Source organism: Ictalurus punctatus, chromosome 6 (assembly GCF_001660625.3).
Source record: "Ictalurus punctatus breed USDA103 chromosome 6, Coco_2.0, whole genome shotgun sequence".
Taxonomy (NCBI): Eukaryota; Metazoa; Chordata; class Actinopteri; order Siluriformes; family Ictaluridae; genus Ictalurus; species Ictalurus punctatus.
The window spans coordinates 1709697-1729537 of record NC_030421.2 but is presented as its reverse complement, the minus strand read 5'-3'; the positions used below and the strand labels follow the sequence as shown (position 1 = coordinate 1729537).

General features: G+C 40.0%; 1 protein-coding gene and 1 long non-coding RNA gene across 3 annotated transcripts in view; one reads left to right on the top strand and one right to left on the bottom strand.

Annotated features, from left to right (window-relative positions):
• Window positions 1–237: 237 nt before the first annotated feature.
• LOC108266968 (uncharacterized) lies at window positions 238–18815 on the top strand. Its single transcript, XR_001812988.3, has 4 exons — window positions 238–559; window positions 11224–11396; window positions 11629–11726; window positions 17525–18815. It is a non-coding gene; the product is annotated as an uncharacterized LOC108266968 (long non-coding RNA).
• Window positions 14519–19841, bottom strand: part of clybl (citrate lyase beta like) — a 67873-nt gene continuing 62550 nt past the window's right edge. For both annotated transcript variants that reach the window (XM_017470804.3, XM_017470806.3), the window contains 2 exons: window positions 15798–15922; window positions 14519–14879 (listed from right to left, as the gene is read on the bottom strand). In XM_017470804.3, the coding sequence (XP_017326293.1) occupies window positions 14784–14879; window positions 15798–15922 (221 nt within the window). In that variant the 3' untranslated portion in view covers window positions 14519–14783. The remainder of the gene's footprint in view (window positions 14880–15797; window positions 15923–19841) is intronic.

The following is a 19841-nucleotide window of genomic DNA, read 5'->3' as shown; positions in this document are numbered from 1 at the left end:
CAAACAAAACAAAACAAAACAAAACAAAACAAAACAAAACAGCCTCTTGGCTCACTTGGCTTACCACATTTGGTTCTAAACAAGGGCACACATAAAAATGCAATAATTTAACCCTTTCTCCATCATGCCTCATATAGCCTAGGTATAATTGAAAAATAGGGACACTTGATGAGAAAAGCAAAAAAGTTACAATTAAAAAATTCTCTGTTTCACTACAGAAGCTGTTAGAGAGATCCCAGAAAATGGGCACACGTTCCCTAATCCAGGCAGTCTGCCAAACTCTTCCATGCACCCTACCTGCCTGCTATCTTAAGTCTCCCGAATAAGTGAGAAAACCCGATCCACTTGCAGATGTAGTCTACATGTTAGCTCTCTGGTCGGCATCGAGATTTAATTTTAAAAAAAAAAGAAAGAAAAGAAAGAAAGAAATAAAACATCATCATCACCAAGAACAACAACAACAACAAGGACAACAACAACAAAAATCCCACTACGTCTCTTCCTGGACTGAAAACTTTTTTAACGGGAGTTAACGTCGCTTGTAGCTACACACTACACCGTAAGTATATTTATGACTTGTCTCTTTAAAAACATCCAGATAACTGACTGTGCCAACTGTGGTGCGCTTGTCCCCCCCTCCCCTTAAAGTCCAGTTTATAGTGCCTTTCTGGGGCACTCGTTTTCGAGGCGAGTTATTATTCGGAGCGGAAGCTGTCCGTTTTCTCTTCAGGCAGCTGCGAGTTGAACCCGATGTCTTTCCGCAAAGTCTAGGAGAAGCCGGGCTCCCCGGGGGCCCTGACTGACCTCCGCCCGCCTTTAATAGAATACTTTCATAGGAAATTCATTAAACCAATAGCGCAGCGAGCACATCACCATTTATTTGCAATTAGCTTGTTTTTTTTTTTTTTTGTTTTTTTTTTTTTTTTTTTTTTTTTGCTGAGACACAACTAAAGGAGAACTCAGGAAATATAGGCTATATATTGCAAAAGTCTTAGGCACCATATTTATTATTATTATTACAATTTTTTTTGTATAAACTTTTTTTTTATATATAGATTTTTATTTTATGACTTCTACATTATGGAATCAGTACAAAAACATTTTAGATTTCAAAACATTAGATTTCCAGCACGAAATTAAATGTTACAGAATATATATATATGTATATGTTTGTATGTCATTAAAGAAACCACTTTTTTTTAGACAAAGACACAATGAATGCTGATGGGTTTCGCTTCAAAAATTTGAAACAAGTGCGACAGTCAAAGTCTCCAGAAGATCCGAGTCTGGTTCTGCAAGATGCTCAATAACACTTATAGCTCACTTCATTATAAAACTACACTAATTGTACCTGAGACTACTAATTTTTTTTTTTAAAGCAAAGGGTCATCACACCGAATATTGAGCTTGCTTAATTTGTTTACTGCTCTTTATAGTATTTTTACTAATGTAGAAACATTTAATTTCATTATTTTTGAAGGCGTCATTGCTCTACAGCATCTCACAGAAACTGTTCATCGTCAGTCTATGAGCACTGCAGTTAGTTTTGATTAGTTTAACACTAGGAGAGAGGATTCTCACTAAGGAGGAATGCTCACCAAGAGATCTGAAACATGTCTGGAGTATTTCATGAGTTATAATACTAGCAATCCTGATGTTAAGACAAAGTCATGCAGGCTGGAGATCAGCTTCAATAGTCATATCACTTCATATCATTATTAGGATTGCAGCCACACTTTCAGACTTCATAAATAACAGTCAAACACAGAAATGTTTAAAGATAAAACAACTATCATTAGGAAAGATTTTTATAAGTGTCTTATTGCTTCCTAAAAACATTTATGAAAGCCCATATGGCAAAGCTGTATAATAATGGTTAAGTGTTTGGGAACTTGTTGGTTTGAGTGCATAGTTTGCAAAATACAGTTGGGATCCTGTTATTCTTCACACACTGCATAGTCTGCAGTCCCTGAAGATCTTAAGATTTTTTTCAAAGATGGGATACAGTTAATGTTTTTGTACAAAATTATTAATGCTTTCAGGATATTGTAAAACTCGCTTTAGTAAGGCAGAAAAAAAGATGACAAAGAAGAAATGAATGAAATAAGGATTGCATAGATTACAATACTCTTGATCTTTTACAAACACAGATAATCAGATATGGATTCATTCTTAAAAACCGGCCTGAAAATGCTCGAAAATGACGTGAATGGATCACGGTGTCCACTCATATTGTACTGTGGTTTGAAATTCACATCCGCAGAGTCCAAGCAAGGGCCCTTTGATACTGAAAACATATGAATCATCTTGCATGTCTGCTGGACATAATATCTGGCCTCCCGGCAACATCTGTGGACCTCCAAACTTGGTGCATGTCCAAATGCGGAGCCACAGGACTGGGAGGTTTTCCAAAGCTCGGGGTGAGGAGAGCAAGGTCGTCCATGGACAAGCACTAGAGCCAGTCCCTCATACCTGGCCCATCGAGTATACGTCTGAAAATCTCTGGGCCATTCTAGCACTTGCGTTTGACAGGATTTGTTTAAAAGCCTCTAAATGTAGGCCTTCGTCCAATAAAACATTTTCCATCCAGATGGTAAATGCTCAGCAGAATTTGCGCGGCCATATCCAGGGAAGCATCTTGCATATTCACTGTTTGGTAGCACTGTGGATATTTGTGTTAATTTAGAATGCAGGCACACGTACAATAGCTTATGAATACAGCTGAATATATGTTTGTGGTTATTTTCTGCTAGGGTTATGTTAGTGTTATCCTTCTCTCAATATCAGAATCGGTATATTTCATTATATTCAAAAGATCTGAATGTTTGTGGACTGTAAATTATGTGGGAGGGGGGGGGATATAAATAATACTGGAATACAGTTGGCTGCTTCATGCTACAGAAAGTCGTAAGAAAACATTAACATTTTATTAACATTTTATTATCTTTTTTATTTATAGATTGTGAAATAAGGCCCCTTTCTAAGAAACTACCATGCACACTAGAGCAGTGCGTCTGAATGCAGCTGTAAAACGCCTCATACGGGAAAAGGTCAAGATTCAGTGTGAAGAAATCATTTCTGCTCAGCTGGACCATACCATAAAGGAAGGAGAGAGAGAGAGAGAGCGAGAGCGAGAGAGAGAGAGAGAGAGAGAGAGAGAGAGAGAGAGAGAGAGAGAGAGAGAATAGAAAGAGTTCCCAGTTTCAGGCTCAATTCAAACAGAAAACAAATACTGCATACAGCATTGGATCACATCCTGAATGATTCCATATTGCATTCTTTGCATTGCTAGTTTGCAGTTTACCATCCATAAAATCTTGAACCCCTCTTCTCTTCAATGGGGTAATAATCCCAGCATGATAAGCACATAAGCTTACTTAGAAGAATCCCCTAAACTGTCCTGATTGCGTCACAGGCCACGTGCCCCCTGGCTACAGCTTCACTCAGGTGTCTGGATGTTCTTAAACATCACAGACTGCATTCTTTGTCCCCAGCTGACCTTGAAACAACCATTAGACATGGCTTTGAACCGGTAATAACTATGCCTCATAGACAGACCTACAGTCTGTGCCACTGATGGTTGCTTTTCATACCCGCACTGTGGCATTTTGAACAGGAAATCCAAGCAGTACACACCGTACTTCCGCTGCTTATGGCCTTTTCCACCTCTACAGGATTGAGACAAAGTTGCATAGTTGCGATTTCATATGCAAATGCTGGATCACGTATAGCAGATTGTCTCTACTGGACATGTTGAACATATATTCCGTTTTATATACTAACAATTTCCACTTGAATCTTATATTAAGCCTATTCCATGAAGATCTGCTGAAATCTATGTGGAGGAGTTAGAACGTTTGATAATATTTTGAATTTCGAAGGCTCTGTTTACCTTTGTGTAAGAGACCTTGTTAATGAGAACCAGATGTTTTACCTTCTCACAGATGGAATAGCATGTGACGGCTTATTAAGTGGAGACATCTCAGCCCTCAGTACTCAAAGTCTATTGATGTTAGTTTACCAAAATGATCTGACGTTCAGCTTCTTCCTCGGCAGTGGAAAATTGCAGTGAAATGAGTAAAAACCATCAAAACTCTTTGCTGGCTGCAAGTCTTCCATAATTCCTACAACTAGGAAGGAGAGATGAGTGATGTCAGCCAGTGAGACCAAGTATATACCAGAGGTGACAGCAGCAGTGATGGAATCGGCCAGCTGAAGAAGTAGTCCCAATGGAGACTTTACAGTGGTCTGTCCCAGTCACAAGACAAATTGTATAATTAGGCTTAACTCTTAGGGGATGGCCACCTTTGCCCCTGTCTTGACATTTGCAATGGTAAATGACAGAATGTTTCACTAAAATAACGGGCCAAATTAATCTTGGTCACATGCAATAATCTCTGAAAGTATTAATTGCTTCTCCTTTGTTCCCACTTCTCCTTCATACATTTTTACGAGATAGAAACAGGCTTATCATCATTCAAATGGAATTTATTGCTATCGTTATAACGGATTTCAATTTAGCTCACGGGATATATAAATATATATATATTATAAATGAATTATTTACAAACCAAATAATAACATTAAGCCATTATGAAACTGGTACTGAACAGAGGCGTTCATCACATTTTGACAGTGCAGCGCCACATGTTGGTGCTCCTTTCTGCTTTGGTACCTGGAGACAAGAGATTGTAATCCACGTTAAAGAATATTGAAGAAAAGCTTTATGTGGATGCAGACTGTTGATAAACGTGTCTATACGGAATATTTGCTGATGGTGCTGAGATTGCAGACTTGGCATGGAGCTCGGCTTTGCTCTTCTGGCCTGCTTGCATCAGCACTGTGGCTGGTGTGTGTGTGTGTGTGTGTGTGTGTGTGTGTGTGTGTGTGTGAGAGAGAGAGAGAGAGAGAGAGAGAGAGAGAGAGAGAGAGAGAGAGAGAGAGAGATTGAGATTGTAGGATCTCCCAGCCGTTACAGTAGGAGGGTGAAGCCTCCTTTCCACACAGGAAGACCCCCCAGAGGAGCCGTTCATTAGGGCTGAGACTCCCGGAGCTCCTTACCTGAGCATCCACTCTCAAATACATGACACACACCTACACCCGCGCGCGCGCACAAACTTTAGCCTGAACACAAGCGCGTGCAAAATGTCCAGACCAGACGGCGTGGCGCATGGCTGATTGTTATAGCAATAAGCAACACCGAAACAGCGTGCTTATTAGATTCAGACTGCATTATTGCCCCCCATTTTCCGTCTGCAGTAGAAGGCGTGTTGCAGGCGACGGGTGTTCAGATTTGTTATTCAGGTCTGCGGCGTGCTAGAGATGTCAGTGCTGCAAAGAAGCGTAAAAAAAAAGTAACGACACTGACAAGCGGCGCATCCATTCACACAGCAGATTTAGTCTACTCCACTATTGTTGAGCGGCTGTAAGAAATTCACACGAGACCGAAAGCTTTTGCGATTGTACAATAAAAACACACAAAAGCTACAAATCAAGCAGCACACAAGCTATTCAAATCGTTCATTTTATAGCCTAGTAAAACTGACATTTAATAGCCTATACAAATCACCTATTCAACCATCAAAACGCTGATAACTCAATATGACAAAATGAAAAATAGACACATATATATACATATTAAATATAATATTAATTATAAAAAATTTTAGAATCATATTAAAGAAATTCAATAACATTTTGTAGCTAATCATTTGAACAGGCAGAAAATATTGGCCCAGTTTACACTTTTGCAGTCCTACATGATTAGTATTACTGTATTATTATTATTATTATTATTATTATTATTATTATTATTATTATTATTGTAAGAAGTGTCCGGAAGTTTGAGGCGCGCGCCCATTTTAAAGACTGAAGTAAAGGGATGTGAGGGCTTCTAAACTTTACCTCTGCACACAGCGCGAGGGAACTTTAGGGGTCAAGTGGTTCATTAGGCCTATCCCCTTTCCTTTGCCCTGTCCGCTCCTCTAATGCCATGCCTCACACACCGTGTGGATTCAATTTAATTAAGTGTCATGAATTCATAGTTGCTTTAAAACCAACAGGGGGTTGATTTGAAGCTTTCGTTGTTGCTGTTGCTACTTAAGAGAGATTTTAGACTATATGCAGGTATGTCTTAGTTCAGCGGTGGTTTATTGGGCTAATTAATTAAGCTCAACCTAAACCAGTGTACTGTAAACCTACAGGACAAAAACGCGCGTGCTTTAGCCTATGGTGAGCCTAAAATTAACCGAATAACCTGGTGTTTAAATCCAACGAAACAACGAATTAACACGGCAACATGTCTCTTTCAATAAAATTAATTTTCCGACGCAACAGATTCCAGGTTCAGCTGCTCTACCACACAGCGTTTTATATTTAATAATGTTTCTAAACTATATATTCAATTTTTATTTATTCGTTCGTAAAGCATTATTATTATTATTATTATTATTATTATTATTATTATTATTATTGGCGCATTTAGCTATGTGGGGGCATTTATACCTAGAAAAATGACTCACAAACCTAGAACGTAAGCTACAGAGAGAACACAAAACGGTTCGTAGCTTTTTGTAAGTTGACAGAAAAAAATAAAATGTTGCTAGTAAATGGAATCGAGGAGGAGGCGAGAAGTTGTGTAAATTAGGCAATTAACCCGGCGCGGGTGTTAAAGGTGGGGATCTCTGAAAATCCCCCCAACAGCCTATAGGATGAACTTGTGTAATTGGATTAGAGGCGATGGTGTCACACTACAATTAAAAACGTGAGCACATCGGCACGCGCCGAACTTGAGAAAACTAGTCACCTGACCAAAAAGGCTAATTAAGTAGGCTACAATTCGGATATTTAATAAATGAATAAATAAATAACTATTAGCAGCACGGGTGTGTAATCAGCATTGGAAACGAATTCGATCATTATAGACTACTGAGTATTTTATTAAAAAAAAAAAAAAAAAAAAAAAGATTATTTTATATTTGTCAGTCATGAGAGTCGTGATTATTAACGTGTGACGTCACTTTCCTGAAGACAGGTAGGCTATGTATTTCATAAATAATGGTATCCCTTAGCCTACATAAAAGGACGAAAGCAAGTGAAATATAGCCTGGACATGTGAGATGTAGGTGTAAAAACCAAAATATTTCCAGGTTTAGTTTTCCGAGTGTGCATGTGTGGCGATATGCCAGATCTCATCGGACAACCTACCTGAGACTAAAATCAGAATGGCATCGTCCATGTAACTCATTTAGATAAGACATGAAGCGATGTATAGCTCTCCAGATTTGGAAAAATATGAACATTTGAAAGTTCAGAGCTGGAAATCTCTTGTGACAATTTCTTCGTTCATTAAATGGTGTCTTTTGAAAATATCTCTCAAAACGTTTCTGCAGACTGACATCTCAGTCCATTTATTTTTTTGGTACAAACAATTTAATTAATTCATATCAATTAATAAGCTAAATTAAATATCAAACCTTCTGTTTCTCTGATGTTTTTTTTTTTATTATTATTATTATTTATTATTGGTAGGACATTGAGGGAACCTAAAGGAAGTCATTGTGTAAAGGACCACCGATTTTTAACCTTTCATACTTTTATAAGGACATCAATTTGCTGGAACATTATCGCCCAGTGTTCTGGAGCCGCGACATGAAAACAGATTCATGCACAAATCCAACTGAGCCACCTCGTTTAAATGACTCTATATGTATAATACATGCTATAATATATATTGCAGTTGGTCCACATGTCCAGCATCCCGAATGAGCAGGAAACAAGGAATCCTTGAAATGTCTCCTTTATGAACACATTCTTGCTTCCACAATTTTGACAGCATCCGGCGGCACACATCTTCAGCCGTGGCGCCTCTGCGTTGGTCTTCTTTTATCAGAAAATCAGTGGGTGAGAAGGTGGAAGCTGCACAGAGTAGTCAAATCACACAGCAAGCTCCTCTGCTCCTCCAACGTGCATTTATTTCATCTCCATTATGAAAAAGAACGCTGTCTCGCCTTAATTTCTCTCTAATTTATCAGCAATCGTGTGATCGGGAGCTACAATTTGCTGTAATAGACAACACGCAAAATCATCATGGACTAGCTCCCTTTGAGACCCCGATGCTCTCGAGCCATTTTGGAATAAACGGGAGGGAAAATTCGGGCCGCCGCAGGTTTAAAGGCGCTAAAGAAAAGCTGGGTGAGAAAATGAGCTTGGAGGAAGAGTGTGAGAGTGTGTGAGTGTGTGTGTGTGTGGGGGGGGTGGTGGGGGTGGTGGTGGATGCACCTGCTCATTAAAGAACTTTTACATTTTTACAATTTCCACAAATAAGTAAAATAAAAATAAATAAATAAATAAATAATCATTCGCTTTATAAAATACGTGCAAGCTAGAATTGTATGTTTTTTGTTGTTGTTGTTGACTACATAATCAGACCCAACGAATTAATAAACATACAAACAAAACAAAACGCGCGAGATAAACAAACAACCGACAAAAACGAAATATTCCGTATCGTAATTTTATATAGGCCTAGCCTCTAGCCTACAAATGGTCATTTAAAAGCTACAAATGTTTAAAATAATGACATTTATAAATGATCACTAAAACGTGTTAATTCATTTGAATTTACAATTTGTAGGCTACTTAATTGCGGATGTATTTGAATTTATTTTTCTTTGAATTATTTCCCCCCTAACATTAGCAATAACAATAATATTAATAGTAATAATAATAAAAGATGATGAAGAAGAAGAAGAAGAAGAAGAAGAAGAGGAGAGAATGGATTTAAACAACAGACTGGGACTGTAAACTGGGAAGTGAATAACTAACATGTAACTAACAGGTACGTCAACACAGTAAAAATGTACAAGTTTGTGGAAAGCCTTGGGGGATGTATGGAGTGTGATTAGCGTATCCTTCCTTTAGTTGACTTGAATCCTAGCAACAGCAGACAAAAGGACCCGTGGCTTTATAGTGAGCTTTAGAGGAAAGTTGCACTGCTTTGATCTGCCTCTGTTTCAGTGTTTCACACACAGCCATGTCTGCCCAAAGGAAGCGACACACAATGTCCCTTAGTTTCACAAGAACCAGAACTTTCTACAAGATGAGTTGCCGAGACAGAGAGAAGCACCTCACTTAACAGGAGTAGCGATGTTGATGTTGTATTGCGGTGGGTTAGACAATACTTCCAAGACAAAATTACTAAATAAATAAATAAATAAATAAATAAGATCCCCCCAGAACAGACAGTCAGTGAATGGCTAATTATTGACTAACTTTATACTTGGAAAAAAATATCCAGCATTAACAACATCCTTAATGCAGAGCTCTAGTACAGCCCGTGTTTTGCTGCTCATGCATGTTCACATACCTATAACAACATATCCATAACATACTATCTAACAACATACCCATAGCAGAATACCTATAACATATCTTTATATATATATATATACATACATATATTTGAACCCTCAGTGCTCTTCAGTCAAGCTTAAACCATTCATGTAGTGTGAATTCAGATATAAGTGGACAGTTATTGAATTTCCACCTTGTCTAAGCTTTCTTGGCATTAATAAAAACTTATTAAAAAATTGATCAGGATGTTGACTCTCTTATACGGGAAGGAGGGGGGGGGGAAGTCTTCTCATATTCTAAAAGAGGCATTGCTGAATCCTTTTTGCCTGTAGAGTAAAATATTTTTGTTGAAACACTACAAGTACAATTGTAAAATGATAAATAAATAAATAAATAAATAAATCGATCTATTCATCAATCTATTATTTGGACCCCGTAACAGTTCAAAAACACTTCAAGTTATCGAAATCTGGAGGCCATTAAACAAACATTCAACTCGGTGTAATGCAGAAGTCCAATCTGTCCCAGTCCAAGTCTGTCCGTTCTGCTCGGCTTCTTTTGCCCCACTTTGTATGTCTATTTTAAGCTGTCTGACTTCAGATCAGATTCAATACATCGTTGCATTTGAAGCGTCAGACATGAAGTCCGTGTCAGAGAAGAACGGTACACAGGAACACAAGTCACACGATGACGGAAATGCAGGCGATTAGCCACGTCCACACAATTTCCTGATTCTAGTGTGTTGTGAATAAAACCCAGACGCGTCACAGCAACTCTACACGACGTTTCATTCCCGACTCTGAGGGACGGAGCACCTCTCCGCACCTCTGTGTGCACAGACAAGAGCTTACCCCCTACCGTCCCCCTCTTTCTCTGCAGTGTCACATCACGTAAGTGCTGGACAGCAATGAGGTTCATTCCCTAGTCTTTATCCTCGTGATTCAATTTCATTTCAATTACCTAATTTTTCCGAAATCGCCTCGGACTTGAGACGCCCCTTGTTCACGCCGTAAACGATTGGGTTTTATTGCAGGGGGATGAGTGATCTGTGCTGAAATTAGTTTGTCACATATTGTCATTAGCAGCCTCGTAAAACAATGCAGTCATTATTGGCAGATCCCCGGGCGAGAAATGAGCCCTGTCACACGGGCCCCATTGGCATTAATGAAAATATGCTAAGCGTTTCGTTTTAATTTCATTCTGCCGGTGGTTCGCATACACGCATTCTCTCCGGCGGGTTTATATGGGAGCTAAATTTATGAAAGACATAACAGAGAATATAAAGTGATTAGAGTCTAGCTATAATTGAGTCAAGCCTTGCTGAGGTCCTAATCGCGTTAATTGTAATGAACTCTCTCTGGGAATACCGGGAAATGTATTTAAATAATTCCGCCTTGTGAGTTGAGGAGATTATGCAGTATTATTATATTAAGTAAGCATAATAGAAATGTCATGTGAAACTGTCGCTACTACTACTACTACACACACACACACACACACACACACACACACACACACAGAAGTGTATGTGAAATTTTAAGCTTCAGAGCTGTATGGTGTCTCAGGTACCTCCACGTGAAAATAGCTGAAATAATGCCAAGTGTGCCAACAATGTCAGCAGTTTTAAAGAATTTAGAATGGTCATATTTCACAAAATGAGTATATTCATTTTCTGAAACATATGCTATGGAAAAAAAATATATGCTATTATCATCATTTTCTCAATGTAAAAATGAATAAATAATTACCTAGGAGCTAAATTATAGTACAAGGTGTTCCCAAAGTCTCCCGTACATTGGGGGAATTAACACTTTTTAGCAAAATGTTTCATACTTAGTTTATATTATACTTTTTTTTCCCCCTCCCCAGACAGGCTTTAAGGAGGCCTTTGAGAAAAGAAGAACGTATCTAAATCCTTTTCGGGGCCGGTTCGAGATGCTTCGAGAAGGTTGCGATGGACTTCGACAGGAAACATGGCGACAACACTGTTGGCAAAATGATTAACACATTAAAAAAGACGAAGTGGACGTCCACGGACGAAGGTACGACTGGCATGGTGCTGGCGTACACTGTTCCATACGTATGGAGATTTTTCAGATGCCCTGTATATGCAGCAATGTTTATTTGAATGTACAGCACACAAGTTGTAGGCCAGTAGTTTGGGTGAATGAAGGAGGGAACTCAAAGAATAATATCAAAATAAAGATACAATATTGCTACAGTCAGATTGGTCATATTAATGGCCGACACTGTGCCTTTTATGTGTGGAAACAGAGGGACATATCAAACAAAGGCCAGCTACGTGCTAAGTGTTCAGGAAGGAGCATCAGAGCAGCGACAAGAGCTCAGAAGGATCTGAACCCTGAAATGAGGTATGGTTATGTTTCTTCTTCATTTTGACAGAGACAGAATAGACATGGCAAGCAAGGCAAGGTTTTTATAAGCTCTCCAAGACAAAAGACAGCTTTGCCAGAATCCTCAACCCAGGCATCTATCACATCTTCCATTTCTACTTTAAACCCTCTGGCTTGTTTGACTTAATGCCCGGCGTTCTGTCGGAGTAGCTCACTTACACGGCCACTTTGTCTCAGTGTGGGAAATGCTGCAGCGGCTGACAATCCACCGGGCCACCTCAATCACTGACACACGATGGGAGTTTAGAAACCGAGACGGAGAGAAACAATGTAAAAACCATTAACAAATTAAAAATAAATGAGCGAAAGGCTAAAAGAAGTGGGTTGTGGGTGGGGTGGAAGTGTGGGCCAAATGCCAGGCAGGCAGCTTACTGTCAGCCTTTTGGGCTGGTCACAGCAGTGGCCTCCATCTTTTTGTCTGCATCCCTTGGCTGGCACTGAGCTGCAACCTGAAGTTCTCACCACAGACACGATCGATCATACCACATCCAGCTGAAGCACTATGCCGAGGCCTTCATTACCATAGTGACCAACTGAACGATTAACCATCCAACCCCTCCACCCTGCTCTCATACTTCTCTGACTTCTCTGCCAAGACCTCATCAACAGTGGGGGACAAAAGACTGACAGAGACGAGAAATAAACAGAGAGCTCCGTAGGACCTATTGAAAAAAAATAAATAAATAAATAATTTAAGCACAAGTGTCAAAATAGCATGAATTCGTTTTGAAATAATATACTGGAGATTTATTTTGGAAGGAGCGTCCTCAACAAGACGCAGGCTTGAAAGGACAATGGTGGCATGTTTTCCCAGTTCTTGGGCAAGTTCAGGATAAAAAGTGAGCAATTCATAGGCTTGACGGATGGCGTTTGCTGCCCGGGAATCTCTGCAAGCCACAAGGGTGAAGCAACAAAGCAGTGCAAAATGCGGGGAAACTGTGGCTATTTACTTACAACAAAGTGGACAAACACTATCCCCTGCAGTGTGTGTGTTTCTGAGAGAGAGAAAGAGTGTAAGTGTGTCATGTTGCCACGCAGGTCAGCTTAAAGCCGATGCCTGTTTCAAGACGTATTCATACCCCCCACTTCAGCGGCTCAGAGTGCCCTCCTAAACAAAGGCCTGTGGTTTGGAGTGGGCCGCTGGCTCTCCTCTCGCTGTGGGTTTAAGGACATTTATGGCGGCTCTTTGGCAAACGCTGCTTTGATGTGCTGTGGCCTGGTTGAGCCTGGAGGAGCCTCAGGGCTGAATGGGGAAATAAGTGTTTGTTTGCCCTTTCCCCAGACATGTCAAACCCTGACCCAGGAGCAGACCTGAGGGAGGCAGAAATATATATGCACACAGAGTACACACTGTTGAGTTATACAGCAAGACCACAGACCCTCTGCCTCTCTCACTTTATTAGGAACACCAGCACATTCATGCAACTATCCAATCAGGTGGCAGCAGCGCAAAACACAAAATCATGCAAATACGTAGCAAGATCTTGTCAAGATCGTGTTCAGCATCAGAATAGGGAGAAATGTGACCGCTGTGACGTTGACCGTGGCATGGCTGGTGGTGCCAGACGGGTTGGTTTGAGTATTTAGAAACTGCTGACCGCCTGAGATTTCTTTTACACACACACTTAAATAGAGTACAGGAAAAAAAAAAATTAAATAATTAAATAGACATACAGTGAGCAGCAGTTCTTCAGATAGGAATGAATGTTTGATGAGAGAAGTGAGAGGAGAAATGACTGGTTTGAGCGGACAGGAAGGCTATGGTTTTTAACCACTCTGTACGTCGGTGATGAGCAGAAAAGCATTTCAGAATGCACGTCACCATACGTCAAGGCGGACGGGCTACAACAGGAGAAGACAACGGCATGTTCCTGTAACGTCAGCCATGAACAGGAATCTGAAGCTACAGCAGGCACAGGCTCACCAAAAGTGGACAGTTTAGGACTGATATAATATTGTCTTGGCCTCTGTGACTAGTGATGGGATCGAAATTATAAGGAAAGCAGGTCGTACATGGAAAAAGACGAGTGACAGTCTCTGTATAACTACTGTATATAATCATGTGGACTAACAACAATAATAAAAAAAAAAAAGTAGACAACCCATTTAAGATCTGAGCATCACTAGAGCATGTGATTAACACTACCCACACTACCATGCCAGTGGTATTGCTGTGCTGAGAACAGTCCGCCATCCCAATAATATGCAGTTAGCGGTGGTCCTGAGGTGGTACCTTTCCACTAACGGATGGAGTAGAAGAGGCTACAGTAAGAAATCGTACACTTATACAGCAGTGCTTGAAACTTTGCGAACCCTTTAGAGTTTTCTATATATCTGCATGAATATGGCCTAAAACATCATCAGATTTTCACACAAGTCCTAAAATATGATCAAGAAAACCCAATTAAACAAACGAGACAAAACATATTAGATTTGTTCATTTATTCATTGAGGAAAACGATCCGATTTTACATATCTATGAGTGGTTAAAGTACCTCTAGTGAACCTCTAGGATTAGTAGTTTTATTTGAAGGAGAAATTCGATTCGCTGTATTGGATCACTTTCCTCAATGAATAAATCATCAAGTGTAATATTTTCATCTCATTTGTTTAATTGGGTTCTCCATCATCTTTTAGGACTTGTGTGAAAACCTAACAATGTTTTAGGTTATATTTATGTAGATATATAGAGAACGCTGTATGTAGCTGTACCTGAAATAAATAAATAAATAAATAAATAAATAGGCTAATCAGTGTGTACAAGGTAGGTTTATCTAATAAATTGGAGAATATTAGTGTGGATTACATACATATGGCAAAAATTAGACGAAGGAAACACAATTCTCATAATCACTTCTTTGACATTGAAGTCACTCCCATCAGGCCATGCAGTACAGCCTTATAGAGCAGTAGATGAGCCACAGTTAATGGTCTGAGAGGGCACACATCTGTCTGAGGTTAACAGTTTTTTGTCCGATGTCCCGCACAGTGACAGATATGGCTGCCCAGTTTGGCTCACTTGCCCATGACAGCTCCGGCCAAGGTGACGATGTTCTGGGCCTGCTTTAACGACGGCATGTCAATCATGCTGCCACGGAAGGTGAACGCACCCTAGAGAGAACAAAGCGCAACACCGGGTGGGGGGGGGGGGAAAGAAAACATATTTTTAACTCTCACGTCATATACACATGTAACAGTCACTGCACTAGTTAATTTTTTTTATAAAGTTAACTTTCTAAAAAAAATCATATGCAGCAACTGTAATTACATCAAATCTGCTCTATTTATTCAGCAATATGCTACTAAGAAGAACGTTTAGATACAGTATTGTGTGACAAGATTTTTATTAGCTGCTTGGGAAAAACGAAGCCAGAACACAAAAGAACGTGTTCCTGACAGCCGCATGAATTATTGCTGGTAGTCTTTTTATTTGATTGTTAAATGCCTTTCTTCACTTTACTACTGCACAGTGCCAACTATTTCGCTCGGCCAACATCCGCTTCTAAGAGAAAGAAGCCTTTACTACACACGGCTTGCTTGTAGCGTCGAATTTTACTTTTCTGTAAAGTGCAATGTACGGAATTTTAGCATTGGCAAGGCTTTGGATTAAAATACCAAGTGACAGAAAAATCCTCGAATACAGGAGGGTGTTTTATAGGTCAAAGAACGAGTGTTAAAACAGGAAAGCAGAAATGTATGGCATAATGGAGGCGGACGAGAGCTGAACGGGAAGAAATAGCATGTGACGTCCCTGAGGCTAGTCTTAGTCGAGGAATTACTGGCAGCTAAATTCAGGCAGATTGTCCAACACCAACACACCACTGTGTACAAAGCAGCAGACTCGGTGAGGCAGCAAATTAGAGATGATAATATTTCATCAATTTTATTTGCTTAAATAGCAAAGAACTGTGGTCATATTGATATTCAAGCTTAAAGTCTCTCCGCTACATAGCAGTGCAAGGTGCAGTGCAGGATGCAAGAGGGTGGTGGAGGGTAATCGAGGAGATCATGCTGATGCAGTGATGTTACCTTTCCTAGCTTCTGGTGCTCCTCAAAAGCAGCGATTAGCTCGGTGGCCCAATTAACTCTGTCTGGACTGGGTGAGAATTCCTCTTGAACAGCCTTGATTTGGTTTGGGTGGATGACTTGCTTCCCTTGAGAAAAATACCAGAGGTATGGGAAATAGTTCACCATTAATACATAGTATTAATTAAAATATATATAATCACGCTAAATCAAACCTGCTTCCTTTTTTTATCCTGAAAACGAGCAAATACAAATCCCAAATCTAAACACCTGGACCTCGTACTGTAAAACTGCAAAAATGCAAAACGACTGCGAATACACACTTCACATGTGCAATTCAAAATACATCTGCAGATCATATTAACATTTTATAACAACCGATGATAGTCCAGAAAATAACTGAAGTAAGAGTAAGACAATCCTAAGCCCCTGAAATGAGATGGTGCGAAGGCTGCACAGTATAAAAACGCACATGGGTCGAGCAAAGCCTGGGCTGGAAGCATAATGGGCTTTGTTGTGCTCGAATGTGGAAAGTCGGCTTTCCCGAGGCAACAGCAGTGGGCACAGCACACACCATCTCCTCTTATTCTGGCATGGCAGCCTGGCCAGGCTTGAATTTGAGCGACACAGCAGGCGGAGAGGATGCTATGAATCATGGGTGTCATCCTGATTTTCGCCCTGTGCCCCGCTGAACTCTGAAACTTTACTGCACGCTTAGTTACACTTCAATCTGAGCTAGCCTCTGTCAGCCTCTGCTTTTTATTACAGAGCTATGGGCATGAAACACACGCACGCAAGCACGCACACACACACACACACAAATAGGGTACATACAGTTCTGTGAGAAGTGTGCAAACAAACACACACACACACACACACACACACACACACACACACAAACGTAAGGGACTGCCATGCAAAAAAGCTCAGATTTACAGTGAATGGCCAGATAGCTCTACGAGACAATGATCATGAACTCACAAAATCCTTTACATGACGTGAGACAGCCATTTGCTTATGGCTTTATAGACAAAAACAAGGTCTCTGTGTATATCTAAAAAATACATACATATATTCTAGACTACTCCTGTTTCCACTAAATGAGGTAAATGATGCATTCATGTACATAACATTACAGAGCAGAACTTACCGGCAAAGCAATGCACAGACAGTTAGGTAGACAGGCAGGTAAACAAACAAACAAGCCAATAAATAAACGAACGCTTAGAGGAAATGACCGTCCACACGGCTGTAAGTGGAATCATGCGATTTACGATATGTTGAGCTCCAAACAACAGAATGTAGCACAGAAGAAAAGCATTATTTCCATCTGCTAACATTACCGACAAAGCATATATTTCCATATGTAATGCATTTCAGCTTCACAATAAAACATAAGACTGACTTTACTGGGCTTTAATACATCAACACACTCCTGCATTAGTCATGTTTGAATATTTCTGCCATGCAGACGGAGCGTTCTGCAGTCTGTTTTGCTCATCTTCTGCGAAGGTTAATGAATTATGCACACGACTAATAGCTGTGTACTGTTAAATAATAATAATAATAATAATAATAATAATAATAATAATAATAATAATAATAATGACAGTGAGACTTGCAGTTTAAAACAAACAAAGCAAAGCAGTTTGTCTCAGGTGTTTCCTGCTATTGGGTTAGGGTTAGTGTAGATGGAGGACTAAGTGTGTGTACTATCTCTCTGTTCCCAGAGGAGCCGGCCTGTTGGATCAACAGCCTAAAGAGGAGGCTCAGGGCCCGTGCCTGCGACGCCCATCCCAGAAAAGGCTGGCAGGGGGTAGTTCCCTCACATCAACAAAATATGCCCCCTTCCATCTAGTGCCACCTGTTCAGGAGCGGTCTGCTCTGAGCCAGCTAATGACAGCGCCAGCAAAAGGGGCGTGTCAGGCATCCTTACCGCGCTGCTATTGGCTGGCCGCATTGCATCATTTATGCCCCCTGAAGCCAGCAAACCAATCATACAGTGCCATCTGGAAAGGTCCGTCTCATTGGCGTGTTGCGGTTTAGCACAGAGCCCTCTGTTTGGCAAGGTTCAAAGTACAACATGTTGGCAGCTTAAATTGTATTTTTTTTTATTTTTTTTTTTAGGATGATCTGAATTGTGTGGTCACAGTTTGTTTATTTTTATTTTGCGACAGAATATTAGTAATGAGGTGACGGGTTCCCTTGTATATTAGACATGGACTGTTTGCCAACCTGCCGATACATTTAAACTCGATGATGACACAAAACATGCATGCAGACTGTAGCGCATCACAGAACATCGCTGCGAGAAGAGCGTTTAACAACAAAACAAGTATCATGAAGGATCATGTGATTCCGGGCAAAACTATTCGCACCCACCTGAATGAAATTATGATTATGGGACTCGGGCAATATAACCCAACATGATGATCAAACGACGTCAGAATAGAGGATTTAGACGGCACCGTTTCGACAGGTTCAAGTATATATATATGATTGAATATATAATATGCGATTTTAATATTAGACTGACCAGGATATGTACTTTGAACACAATGCTCTGAACGACAATTATTTTACTGAATAAAGTGTTCAGACTACATTAAGAATATGGAATTCAAAAAGAAATAAATAGCCTGTTTGTGTGTTCGATTTCCCACATGCACACCCAGACGATGTAAACCATCTTCTCCTTACCAAGTGGCAAACGGGTCTCTGTGGAACTCAGTGGCTAGTTCAGACAATACGTGTGTGTGTGTGTGTGTGTGTGTGTGTGTGTGTGTGTGTGTGTGTGTGTGTGTGTGTGTGCGTGCTTAATGAGCCTTCATCATATTCCAACCTACCTGCAGATATAGACACACCGGTGAATGGAAAGCTGCTCGGATTGCTGCGCTGCATGCTTAATCTCCCCCAGCGATTAGTCGAATTATACCCTGGCCAAAATCTGTGGCTTTCGAATGCGTGTATCCTTGTGCAACAAATTATGAAATATAAAAATAAATACCTTTACTTCAACCACTAATGTTTTATGGTGTTTTGAGGTTTAAAAGACTTCTGAGCAGTTTTATTGGTTTAATCATGTGCACACACCAGTAATGAATAACAGCTTTAAACCACATGCAACCACATTTGCTGGATATTTAATATGTCGTCATTGCACAACAAAAATTTGGAAGTGGTGAAAAGAGGGAGGGAAGGAAAGAAAATGAGGAAAAAAAGAAAGAAAAGGGAGGAAGTGGGATGAATAAGAAGCACGAGAATGCTGCAAGACAAAAGGCCTAGTGCTCTGGAGGAATGGCAGTGTTGCTGTAAACAGAGATGTGCAGGGGGAACAGTGTGTGTTCTGCAAACAGCCATTACATATTCATTAGCGCAGGCTCTGAGGAGGGCTGCCTGGCCTCCTGTGGCCAGTTACCCACTCACCGGGACTACACACACTCGCGTTGCCTGGCTACAAACCCACACAGTGCTAAGCTGTGAACATACGGCCAAGCTCAAGCTACATGCAGACAAATGCACACACGCACTCACTTACATGCAATAAAGGAAATGCACAAATGAGCAGAACACAGGCATGCACCCACACACGTACAAAATGCCTAACCAAATCGTATTTAAAAAAAATAAATAAAAAAAAGTCTGTCTTTTTATCCTTTCTGGCTTGCAAACGACAAGCAGTTGATTTATTTTTTAAAAAAATAAATAAATAAATACTTCATTACTTGATGAAATTATTTGTGTTATGAAACATAAAAATGAATCTTAGCACAAAAGCACAAACAAGCTGTTAAAAAAAAAAAAAGAAAAAAAAAAAAAAAAAAAAAAAAAAAAAAAAAAAGACAACACACAAAAAACTGATGCTCGGCTTCAAAGCAGCATTCTGAAGAATTCATATAAACACTAATGAGCTGAAGCTCCAGTGAAAAGGAAAGAGAATAAGAGAGAAAGAGAATAAGAGAGAAAGAGAATAAGAGAGAGAGAGAATAAGAGAGAGAGAGAATAAGAGAGAGAGAGAGAGAGAGAGAGGGAGAGAGAGGAGACGTT